Below are 12,662 nucleotides of genomic sequence, written 5' to 3'. Positions count from 1 at the left end.
GTTTACAGGTGAACGTTGGTCTATGTGGGACTATTCTCAACCACTCTATCATATGTAGGGTTCTTTAAGCAGAAAAATGTGTTTTAACTAGATGACGTTTGTTGTTGAGTATACTATCGTTTTGAAGAAGTTGTTCACAAAAGCGAGTTAAAGGAACTTGTTCAGGAAATTGAGTTAAAAGAAGTTGTTCAAGAAATTGAGTCAAAGAGAGTTGTTAAGAAAATTGAGTTAAAAGAAGTTGGTCAGGAAATTGAGACAAAGAACGTTGTTCAAGAAATTGAAGTGGTTCTGAAAATTGAGTCAAATGAAGTTGATTAAAAAAAAGTGAAAAACTTCGCAAGTTAGACTTTAGTCCAACTGATTTTCCTTCATACAAAGATCCGTTCTCAGAATTTTGCGAATCTCAAATTGTTTCACATGGATTGATAAGTAGTTTTACTGGAAAGTCTTCATCCGAAGTTCTTAGTTTTCAATCACTATACTCAGGATCTGTACAAGTTTATTTGTGGGGTGGAAAGGGAGATTGAGTCACATTACGATTAGTGAGAAATTTTTCTGTGACCTAATAAAATCTTCAGTCAAATCTGAAAGTTTGGTAATTCCTACCCATAGTTCACGAGAAGGATATATCAATGGAGTAGACTGATGCAGGGAGATTTTCAGAAAACATCATCAAATCAAGTTATTAGGAGAGAATTGTTAATTTCAACAGTTTCATATTTTTAGGAAACCTTCGAAGTTCTAGATTCTATTATTTTATTTATTTAGAATTTGTTATTAAAATTTGATTAGGTTTAGGAAACTAGTATTTTATTTATTAGAAGTTCTTATTCACTTATTTGAGTTTGACTAGCTTAAGGAAACCCTAAGACCATATAAGGGAGATCTAGGAGTTGTTTTATTCAAGTATTTTAGTTATCTCTTCGTAGTTTCGGTTCTATGGTATTTAGACGAAGATCTAAGGTTTTTTCTAAGTTTTACAAGTTTTGAACGAAGATCGAATTCTTTCCGGAATTTCCCGTTGCGTCCAGGAGAAATATACCTGACGTCTACGGACCCTTCAGACCCCGGCGGGTACCGGGTCACGGTCAAAATCCCACAGCTACAATAGTCTACTCTAACCTCATGAAGTGAATTGGTCAAGTTGGCTCGACCCGTTTTTCACAACCTCCTTGTGTTTGTTCAATTCTGCATGTGTCTCATCCATGGAGAGATACTCCCCCCCACCCCACCACCACCACCACCACCACCACCACCACCACCAGAAGAAGAAGTAAGTTTAGGTCCTACAGCAAGACCTTGTCTAATCTTCCCAACTAGAAAAGATGGTAAGTTTCAAACTTTCTATAATTTATCTGAACCTAATAACAAAATTTACAAAAAGTGTATACCAGAATTGACTAGAACTTCTTTTTGGCTATCAAATTCTCATCAAGGATGGTTAATTATAGTCTGTGATGACCCAGATTATCAGTACTCAATTTGGAAATATGGGGATTGCTTTTTATGGAATCTTGAGTCTTTTGAAACAATTCAACTACCCAATGTTCTTAAATGGATTCAAAACCCTAAGTATAGTGGATTTCATGGTTTTGTGTTATCATCACCTCCAATTAATTCTGATTCTATAGTTTCCTTCATAAGTGGTAATATTAATGAACTTGTGTTTTGCTTCCCTAGTAAAGACAAACAATGGAGAACCCATAAGCTCCATATTGAGAGTGATGAAGTATTAGGGTTAGTCTTGTTTTCTTTTAAGGGCAAGTTACACATTTCAGGTTACAAAAATTTTCACCGCCTTATCGAAAAAAAGCTTCATCTTGATAATGATGTCGACGAAAGTTATATTTCTGTAACGCCGCTTGAAGTAAGTCTTGTAAACGTAGAGAGAAAAGCATTAAATCTTGTCGTGCAACGACATTGCATAGAATCAAGTGATGAACTATTCATGGTTATTAAATATGTTCTTTTCGAAGAAGTTTTTGATTTTAAAGTGTTTAAGATGGATTTCTCTAATAATAAAATGAGATGGGAAGAAGTTCACACTTTGGATGATCATGTATTGTTTTTGGGCAAAACCACTACAGCTTCTTGTTCAGCTACAGAGTTGGGTCTTACAAATGGTTGTATTTATTACACACAATCCCAACAACAAAATATGTTGTTCAAATTTGACATAGAATGCAAAACGATTTCAGTTTCTTGTTTACCTTGCTCGGAGGATCTACCGACGCTTTTGTATACACCGGAGTGGATGCTACTGCCTACAGATTTCAGGTAACTTATAACACATACAACTTCCATACGTGATATATATATTCAAATGGTGCAATGTAGTTCTATCTTGTTGTATCGAATGACATTGATGGGAGTACATGTTGGTATTAGTCCCACATTGGTTGTGGGAGGTGGTGGGTGTCACTTTATAAGTGTGAGGTAAAGGCCCATGGACCAGACTCACTTTACGTGTCTTCGTATTTGATGTCGTTTATGTGTTTAACTAATTGAACAAATTTTGGTTACGGTCTAACTGTTAATAATTTTGTAGAACAAACACTTCAATTTTGTAGGTTTACAGAAGGAAGAAGAAAATCAAGTATGTTAGGTAGCGGTAAGGATGCCGATTCAATTACAGAGTCCGGGGTTGAAGAAATGAGTACATGCTTTGATGATGGCGATCAGAAAAGAAATGGAGGAAAATTGAAACAAATGGACGGAGCATGGGCTACTCTTAATGAGAATGTCATAGGCTTAATTGCTAGTTATCTCCATCCAGTAGATCACTTGCATTTCCGTGCAGTTTGTAAAGAAAACCAATCGGCAATCCCTTTAGTGAAGTGGAGAATGTCTTCTACAGAGATCGTAAATTCCACTTTACCTCCATGGCTTGTTTACTCCAGAAAAAACGACACCATCTACAATTTTGTAGATCCAATGCATAATAACGAAAGGCATCTCATGAACCTTCCAGAGTTTTTGTTAGATTCTACAATACGCTTCTCAAAGGGTGGTTGGCTATTAATGTCTAAAGGGGAAATTTCCTTTTTCTTCTTCAATCCCTTCACAAGGGCGACCATCCAACTTCCAGACTTACCAATTGGACGCTCTTGCTTGTTTGCTGCAATATCGTTCTCGTACTTACCTACTTCTCGCAAATGTCGTATCTTTGTCTGCAGCAATTGCTGCACGGGTGCACTTCTCATCTCCTCAATTCGCATAGGACACAGATGGTGGCGTCTCGGTTATTATTCTAACACGTTACCTTCGAATGAGAAGCACTTCAAATTCTTAGCAAGGCTTAATAATCCAGTTTTCTATCATGGAAAGTTCTACGTCCTAGATCATTATGGACGTTTAGGAGTTTTTTCTGGAGGAGACTTTAAATGGGAAGTACTCGCCGAGCCCCAAACACCATGTGATTCTATTTATCAGTGTTACTTGGTTGAGTGCAAAGGAAAGCTTTTATCGGTGTTCGTTGGTCATTTTGGAAAGTGGGTTCGAATTTATAGACTGGATTATAAAGAGATGGTCTGGGTTGAAGTTAAAAGTTTACAGAAGAATATGTTGTTTATCAGCAATACCTCTTGTTTATCAGCAACCGCTCCGAATACTTCCATGGGGAACAGAATATACTTCCCTAGATTTCGCGACGAAAATGTTATGTTTTTCTCTCTTGACACAGGTAAGTATCACTTTGTCGGGAGTCAACATTCTTTTGAGGATTTTTACAACACCAAAGAACAATTATATTGCAGTTGGATTGAACCAAATTGGTCCAACTACTCCAACCACAGTAAGGGCGGGGCCAGGATTTCAAGTCAGACAAGGCTAACCCTCGACTTCAAGTTAGCAAATTCAGTTGTCAGAAGCACTGAAGTTGGTTCTCTTGTTCATTTATCCATTTAGTGTTAAGTTAGTTGCTAATCTTTCTTTATTTCTTTTTCTGTTTCATTATCCATAGATTAACAAGTTAGAAATAATAAATTTATATTCATTTGAGCAGTCGTGTGATTTTTCTCTTGTTGATGTCGTTTGTTTATTATTCATAGAATCCGATAGTATAGGGCGAAAATCATCACCTCACTGCAGACATCTTGTAAATTCTTCGCCTCCTATATATATATACATAAAATGTGAAAGTTTACGAACAAAATAGGCAACATGATGAAGGCTAAAAGGTTGTTTGAGCCTAAGGGAAGACCAATAATTATGTCACAGGTGAAAAAACTGTCCATTGACTTGAGTTATATACACCATTATTTGATTCTTCAGATTTTCATGTGTTACTATGAGTCAATATTTCTTGCATATAGGGAATGAATATGGACCAGTGGAACCGCAACTCGGTGCACCTGGCCATTCCTATAACGAATGGGCCGCTCAAATGGTTGTTGGGCGAAGCACTGAAGTAGCATAGTTCACTTGCAAGCAAGATGAGTCTCCGGATCCACTTGTAAATACTCTGTACTTACTCCCTACTGGTTCACAGACTAAGGAATTAAATTTCCATTTCCATGCCTATTGATATTTAACTAAGTCTCTTAACAATGCCTTGTCAAGGAAATAAATTTTGAAATATTTCAATCGAAATGACTGAAATATTATTTCTATGTCTACTATGACCGGCTCACTCCTAGTTATTTCTACTTTTTTTAGAATTCATTTTTATTTTGTCGCTAATTGTTAGGTTTCTATTTCTATTCGAATTTTATTTAGTTTCTTATTAATTAGATTTAGTTTTCTTGTTTCTCTAGGCAGGTTATTCCAGTTTTTACCATTGTTTGAACGAATTCTTTTAAATTCAACGATAGCCTCCGTTGAAGCTTCCGCCAACGGGTTTACATCTTTCGACGGGAAGCGAGCGTCGACGCTCTTTCTGGACTTAACAGCCCACAGAAGGAACTGTTTGTTAAAGGGCATAACAGTCTATTAGTCAAAATATGAGGGCAAGCTGAGTGAGTAACTTAACTTTGTTTGAGAGATTCATAGCCTTTGGGGGTCATGTACCCCATCGACCAGCTAAAGATGTTGCATTTTCAGTTGCCTAGTTTACACAAAAGTTGGGTGGATCATTATGTTATACTTGTATTTTGCTTAAATGATACTTGTTATTATTGGATAGGTACGATATAGAGGTAAAGTTAATTTCTTCATTTTGTATTTCAGTACCGTGGCGGGATTAATTTTGGTAGGACATCAGTCATCAGGTAGTCCGTTTTTAGCAACTAGTGGACTCGGATAACATAACTTGTGTTTGCCATGAATCACTTTCTAAATGCGCTTCACAGTGACACAGATAAACCTTTCCTCGACCACTTTGTAACACATTAGATGACATTGTCCGCGCTTGTATGCCTACTAGTTATCCTAGAAAACAAAAAGGTGAATTTTGCACGAGTTGCCCGTGAGTAAGGATAAAGTAGGAAGCTGATCCCTGATCTCAACCATAGTCACAATAACTATGGGAAAAATGCTATGTTGGCCTGAAAATGGGGGCCTCCCACAACCCGAAAACTGGTGTGGCCGACTCCTATTGGTTCAGAGGTGTGGAGAGGAAAACGCGCAGACCAAAGGGAGCCGGCCACATCAGCTTTCGGACTGTGGTCGGCCCCTATTTTCTGGCCAAATAGCATTTGTCATACAGGGACCATCAATCAATGACAAATTGTGACAATATTTTGCCACTGAATGAACCACCATCACATAATTGCCCATCCTGTCTCTTGCCTTTCTCTGTTTCTCTCTCTCTCTTATACTTGTATTAATTTAGAGAGAGAAAGTGATTTCATTCCTTGTAAGAAAGAAAAAGAAAATGTCAAGACCAAATGTTCTTATTTTCTTCTTTTCCATTTTCTTCATATTGGCTTTTACTTGGTATTTGAGCTACTTCCCTAATCTCACCAATCAACATAGACCAATAATAACCCATCAAAACACTCCCTTAGCTAGGGTGAAATCAGCTTGCTTTAACCTATTCTCAAGGTATAGTTCAAGTTCATTAATTGGATATGATGAAGAACTTGGTGGTCTCAAAACCTATATCTCTGGCTCCTTGAGTTCCAAGAGAGGAATCCTTCTTGTTACTGACATTTATGGTAAATACCCAATTTAGGGTTTTGTATGCAAATTTGATTATAATAGTTCTTTTAAGCTTAGAATTGTTTGTGTAGTTTTCTTCATTTTGTTCTTAAAATACATGGAATGATGGAATTGGTTTAAATAATGAAAATTTAATTTCTTTCGATGGTCGAGCCTTATCGCCATGGCTCTTTTCCTGCGCCATGACCTCTCACTTCGTTCCGTTTTTCTTCTGTGTACGGTCGCTTGGATGAAGACACCCGATCGGCCTAACTTCCCCATATTTCATGTTGTTGTTGAGTATTTAGTCTCTTAGTTAATATGAAACATTTTGTTCATTTGCAGGATATGAAACACATCACATAAGGAAGTTGGCTGACAAAGTTGCAGAAGCTGGATTCTATGTCGTAGTTCCTGATTTCTTTCATGGGGATCCTTGGGTTGATAACTATCCCAAGCCTTACAATGTTTGGAAGAAAGATCATCCTGCGGTTAGTTTTCTTATTTATACATAATAATTGTTGGTCCGAGAGAGTCGGTTATGAATTATGTGTTAAGTTTGTGGCCATCCAACTCAAAACCAATTGGCAATGAGTGGAGAGGACCTAGACCTTATATTCTTGGTTGCTAGATACTCATTCTCCCATGTGGGAATATTCTCACACGCCCCCTCACGTGTGGCGTTCTTTGAGCCTAACACGTGTGTTTTTTTCTTTACGGGTGACGTGGAGCACGTGTGGCTTTTAAGCCTATCACGTGCGGGCCTAGCTCTGATACCATGTTAAGTTTGTGGCCATCCAACTCAAAACCAATTGGCAATGAGTGGAGAGGACCTAGACCTTATATTCTTGGTTGCTAGATACTCATTCTCCCATGTGGGAATATTCTCACATTATGATGCAAGCACGTTATCTGCACGATCGTATTTCTGTCCTACCTTGAGCTCAATAGAATGGTTGTTTGCAATTATGTTAAAGATTGCTTTAACATTATACTTTATAATCACTTATAGGAAAAGGGAGCTAAAGAAGCAACAATACTTATTGAAGCTCTAAAAGATAAAGGAATTTCGACTATTGGTGCTGCAGGCTTTTGCTGGGGTGGTAAGAATTTTTCTTTTTAGGGTTTTCATGGGACTGAGCTTTCACAGTTTGGCACAATATCCCTTCTTTGTGAGTGAACTCGAATAAGATTTACTCTTTTTGGTTTCATATAGGAAAGGTAGTTGCTCAACTAGCTAAGTCTGATAACCTACTGAAAGCTGTGGTATTATTACATCCTGCATTAGTGACAGTTGATGATATCAAAGGTACATGTCACATCAATCTACAAGTCATATATATTTAATCGATGATCACTCTATAATTGTCGAGCTTATAACATTTTTCGATTATCAGAAGTCAAAATACCCATTTCGATACTGGGAGGTGAGCTAGACATACTGACTCCACCAATGCTCGTAAAGCAATTCAAAGAGGTGTTAGCCACTAAACCCGAGGTACGGTAACTATCGATTAATTTCGGTTCATACTATAGAGATTGTATCTTTTGTTCTCAGTTAGAAGAATGTTTGTTCAAAACTGCATTAGACAAAATGAGACGTTTGTACTTTGTTCTTAGGTACCTAGTTTCACGAAGATATTCGTTGGAGTTGCACATGGATGGACATTGGAATACAATGACAACGACGAAGAAGCTGTGAGATCGGCCGAAGAAGGTCATCGATATATGTTAGCATGGTTAACAAAGTATATTAAGTGGGATTATCATCTTTCAAGTGTTATTATTCCACAATGAAATTGTACTTCTATATTATGAAAATTATGGTTTGTGAGTTCTACTCTTTGGGTTTCCCTCATCTTGCTTGGAATGTTGACCATGTGATTGTATACATTGAAATAAAATTAGTGTGTACATGGATGTATTTTCAATTAATGCAGTTTTATGATAGTAATGTGATCTTATGACTCTAATGTCAAATAACCGATTCTTTCATGATTATGTTACTTGGGATTTTATTTTTAAGAAAGGGGTGACATGTCTACATACAACCTCTCACATGAGAGTTTTGTTTGTGGGTTGAACTCGTAGACGACTTGACATATATCTACGCACAACCCTCTCACATGAGAGTTCTGTTTGTGAGTTGAATACATAGACGACTTGATATATATATATGTATATATATACCACCCTCTCACATGAGAGTTCTATGTGTGGGTTGAATTCGTAGACGACTTGACATATATCTACGTACAACCCTCTCACATGAGAGTTCTGATTATGGGTTGAATTCCTAGAGGACATGTGGTTTTGTAATGCGAGAGGTATGTATGAACAAACAAATCACCTATATGTACTCACGCCACACTCCTAAGAATATTTGTACTTACCTCATGTTAATGTCATAATTGAACAATGATTTTGGTCTAACATGAATTGAATTACAAATATCTTCTCCTAATGTATCATCAAGTAGGTCTAACATGTGCCTAGGAGACAGAACGATTTACTCTGCTCCAACGAGTTACAGAGTTGTGCATATAATTTTCATCTTCCATCTCTCCATTTAGTCTTTAATATTCCACCCTCATCCAAACCTCTTCCCATAAAAATCTCAATTTTTAGGGCAAGATGTCTCATTCAATCAATCAAATGGTTGATTTGAAACAAAGGGGATCTATGGTAAATACACTTTATCCTTCATTTTTTGATGTCTCAAGGATCACATTTAATGCATTAGTTTGTTCACTTTAATTAGCTAGTACTAAGTTTCTTTCAAGCATTTTTATGGAACATTTGTTTCACGGTATTCCCGTGAGCTCGATCTAAAATAAAAAAAAATAAGAAATCAAAATTCCATCTGCCATGGATGACATAATTTCTCTTTCAGTACTAGTCTCTGTCATCCCAATGTCTTTTAATTTCTACCTACTTTTAACTACTAGCTTTAATGTCCACCCATTCAATTAGGGTTAATTCATTTTTGGCCCCAATTGTGACCGAGCTTCTATTTTGGCCTCCAATTTTTGTCTCATTTTCTAGTTTTGTCTTTGGTATATTTCAGTTAATGTTTTATTCTTTCATTCACCTTCGTTCCATCCCTCTCTTCTCCGCCTCATCTTCTGTCGTTTATTTCACGACAAAGAATCGTCGGTCGACCATCTAGTAGCAACTTTTTTCCTTTCTTTCTTCTATTTCTCTCTCAACTCTCGCCACTAGGCCCACCACCACAACAATCTTCCCTCTTCAAAATTGACGTAGATGGGGCCTCCTTCCAAATTTCAGGTAGGCAATAAGAGATTGGGGTGGTAGTGGTGATGGAGAAGAGGTGAGAGAGAATAAAATAGAGAGACAATTTTTGTTCAAATGTAAGGCCCCCTAAACGACGACCCTCAACCGACAAAAGTTTAAACAAAGGGAGAAAGAAAAAAGAGAGGTATGATGCGTAGGATAAAGAAGAAAATAAGAGAGATAAAGAATTAAAAAAACAGAATAAATAGAAATATTTGAAGGGCAAAATCGGAAAGGAGGACCAAAAGTAGGGATCAAACTAGTAAAGAGGACACAATTGAAGACCAAAATGGTAGCCGGTCACAAAATGGTAGCCAAAAAGGAATTAACCCATTCAATTATAGCACAACCCATACACTATAAATTTCTCAAACCTCCATTAAACCTCTACTCCATATACAATTCTAGTTACAGAATTTTAAAGAGAGAAAGTGGGGTTTGTTTGTTAAGAGAGAGAAATGTCAAAATCACTTGGTTTTTGCTTCTTCTTTGCATTTTTTCTTCTCCTAATTTCAGCTCATTCAATTAACCAAAATGGGTTAGTAAAAGATCAAGTGATAACTCCCTCTAGTGGGATTAAATCAGCTTGTTATCATTTATTCTCAAGATTTAGGTCAATTAATGGAGTTGGATATGTTCAAAAACTAGGTGGACTTAATACTTATATTAGTGGTTCATTGAATTCCAAAAAAGGAGTTATTCTTGTTACTGACATTTATGGTGATTACCCAAACTTCAATCTTTCATTATTAATTTGTATAATTTCTCAAATGGGTTTGTAGTTTATAATGTTGAGTGATTAGGGTTTATCAAAATTTCTTTAGTTCTAACTCCTTTATTACTTGATTTGCAGGATATGAAGCACCTAACTTGAGGTATGTCTAATTCTTCATTGTTCATTAACTACATTGTGATGGGAAAATCCCATATTGGTTGGGGAAGGGACATGGGGTGAGTTTATAAGTGCCGGAGAAGCCTTACCCCTTGAGCTAGTTTTTGGGGTACCCAACACTGGTATAACAACGTGTGAGGGGCAGATTATTGGGATAATCCCACATTGGTTGTGGAAGGGGCATGGGGTGAGTTTATAAGTGTGGGAGAAGCCTTACCTCTTGAGCTAGTTTTTTGGGGTGAGAGAGGCCCAATACCACCAAACACATTGATTTCTCAACATTTTTATCATGTTGAAAATCCTATTTTCCACTTCGGTTTGTATACAATGTAGTTAGCTATCGAAAGTTCATTTTTTTCATCTTTACTTTTTGTTAACCGGAAAAGGTAGTAACTTGATGGTTGAGCCCTTGGTCGAGCACAAAATTCAGGCACAATTAATATACCTTCATATTTGATTGGTTCGTTATCCGAAATGACAAATTCATAGATATCCAATAACGGATGTTATTATACTTTTAAAGGAAGTTGGCAGACAAAGTTGCAGCAGCGGGATTCTACGTTGTAGCCCCTGATTTTCTTCATGGCGATCCTTGGGTTGATAATGGTCCATCAACTTATGCTGACTGGATTGCAAAACACGGAGCGGTTGGTTTTTGTGTTTATTTATCGCGTATCTCCTTTAATATTATGCTAAATATTGTTTTGACACTTTGAACCATTTTTAGGATAAGGCAACCAAAGAAGCCATACCAATTATTAAAGCTCTAAAAGCTAAAGGGATTTCCTATGTTGCAGTTGTGGGATTTTGTTGGGGTGGTAAGAGTTTTGTGCCTCTTCTTTCTCTCTAGTAGGCAACCATGGGCGCAACCGCTAGTAGTACACTACGAACTAACGATTCCTTTTAGAAAGACCAAATGGGTAGACTTCTTTTTCGTGGTTGTACTAATTAGCATAGCCTATATAAACTAGCTCTCATCTATAAAAATTCTTTGTTTCGTCCATGACCAAGGGCCCATGGTTAACCATACGATCTTCTTTTTCTTTCTTCCAATGTTTGAATAACTTGAGTAAGTCCTACATTTTTGAACTCTTACAGGAAAAGTAACTGTGCCGCTAGCTCAGTATGACGATCTAGTTAAAACTGTTGTCTTGCTACATCCTGCAATGGTCACAGTTGAAGATATTCAGAGTATGATCGTTTTCAATGTCTACATTGTTTTAGTTTCTATCTTTTGATAAAACCCGACTACATAGTCACGTATGTTCTCGATCTTAACATGTGATCTTCGGGTATATATGTATGTATGCTTTTCGTTACAGGGGTCAGGGTCCCCATTTCTATACTAGGAGGTCAACTAGATGCAATCTCTCCGCCTGCACTCATCAATAAATTCAAAGAGATTTTATCCTTTAAACTTGAGGTATGTAATCTTCTATTGTGATTCTTAATTGCTAGAGAATTTGAATGTTATTTTCTTCGGAAAATAAAAAACGTAACATATGATATATCCTCTCGTCTAAAATTGAATAAAACAAAATGACGTTTCTTTTGAGAACTATGGTTCCTGTATGTGTAGGTACCTAGCGCTGTGGAGATATTCCCCGGAGTGGCACACGGATTTAGTTTGAGATACGACGTCCACGATAAAGCAGCGGTTAAGTCTGCGAATGAGGCCCATAATGACATGATAGCATGGTTGAAAAAGTATATTACATGGGATTATCATCATCTCTTAAGCGTTGTTCCACAATAAATTGTAGTAGTTTTTATAAGCACCAAGTAGGAGCTAGGTTAAGGGTTTGTGGTGTAGGCACCTTGTTTAGTACAAATAAATTGCCTATGTAGTAGGCTCATGGCTTTACTCCTTGTGTATTGGGATGATGAGATTGTCTTGTACTACTATATATATGTAATGTTGGATATTTGGATTCAAGCTTATTATTACACCTCGTTTACACCGTATATGTTATACAAATAATACTGCAAATATTGATTCCACAACTTGGACATGAAATCTAGCAGATTTCGCTTTTACCACAACAATCTTCAAAAAATGGAAAGTTTATTCTTTATCAACAATCTTCTACAAGTAAACGTCGTAAATCAAAAATCGACATTACATCATACAGATATCAGAACGAAAATCATATGTTCATCGGTTTAATAAAAGGCGTCAGCATACAAACTTATGAGAAATGTTATTTGGCTCGGAAAAAGTGGCTGATCACAACTCAGAAGTTTATGTGGCCGGTTCTCATTGGCCAGGATGTTTATCTCTCCCCATGCCCTGACCAATGAGAGTCGACTACATTAGCTTTCGGGTTGTAGTCGGCTTCCAGCCCATTTTCCCACCAGATAGCATTTCTCTACACCAATATCAATAGGAACTGAGTTT

At 37.0% G+C, this 12,662-nt stretch overlaps 3 protein-coding genes across 4 annotated transcripts; all 3 read left to right on the top strand.

Moving 5' to 3' along the window:
- Positions 1-841: 841 nt before the first annotated feature.
- LOC147535994 (uncharacterized) lies at positions 842-5,165 on the top strand. 2 transcript variants are annotated; one of them, XR_015225631.1, is made up of 4 exons: positions 1,144-2,277; positions 2,571-3,916; positions 4,314-4,453; positions 4,755-5,165. XR_015225631.1 is itself a non-coding variant. In XM_086641778.1 (2 exons), exons 1-2 carry the CDS (start codon positions 1,193-1,195, stop codon positions 3,904-3,906), a joined length of 2,421 nt encoding a protein of 806 aa, XP_086497904.1. In that variant the 5' UTR covers positions 842-1,192; the 3' UTR covers positions 3,907-4,002. The 2 variants fall into 2 exon arrangements, 1 of the variants encoding a protein (XP_086497904.1); XM_086641778.1 differs by lacking the exons at positions 4,314-4,453; positions 4,755-5,165 and having other exon boundaries at positions 842-2,277; positions 2,571-4,002.
- Positions 5,166-5,680: 515 nt separating this feature from the next.
- LOC147535993 (endo-1,3;1,4-beta-D-glucanase-like) lies at positions 5,681-8,058 on the top strand. The gene is made up of 6 exons (XM_086641782.1): positions 5,681-6,095; positions 6,424-6,569; positions 7,091-7,181; positions 7,295-7,387; positions 7,476-7,576; positions 7,699-8,058. The coding sequence occupies exons 1-6, from the start codon at positions 5,813-5,815 to the stop codon at positions 7,873-7,875; spliced, it is 891 nt and encodes a 296-aa protein (XP_086497908.1). The 5' UTR covers positions 5,681-5,812; the 3' UTR covers positions 7,876-8,058.
- Positions 8,059-9,716: 1,658 nt separating this feature from the next.
- Positions 9,717-12,211, top strand: LOC147535992 (endo-1,3;1,4-beta-D-glucanase-like). Its single transcript, XM_086641783.1, has 7 exons — positions 9,717-10,092; positions 10,226-10,247; positions 10,788-10,911; positions 10,992-11,082; positions 11,363-11,455; positions 11,587-11,687; positions 11,844-12,211. The coding sequence occupies exons 1-7, from the start codon at positions 9,831-9,833 to the stop codon at positions 12,018-12,020; spliced, it is 870 nt and encodes a 289-aa protein (XP_086497909.1). The 5' UTR covers positions 9,717-9,830; the 3' UTR covers positions 12,021-12,211.
- The last annotated feature ends 451 nt before the right edge of the window (positions 12,212-12,662 follow it).

Source organism: Eschscholzia californica, unplaced genomic scaffold, assembly GCF_041429995.1.
Source record: "Eschscholzia californica isolate CP2 unplaced genomic scaffold, dmEscCali1.0.p SCAF_5, whole genome shotgun sequence".
Taxonomy (NCBI): domain Eukaryota; kingdom Viridiplantae; phylum Streptophyta; class Magnoliopsida; order Ranunculales; family Papaveraceae; genus Eschscholzia; species Eschscholzia californica.
The sequence above is the reverse complement of the archived record's forward strand: the minus strand, read 5'-3'. Positions and strand labels throughout refer to the sequence as shown.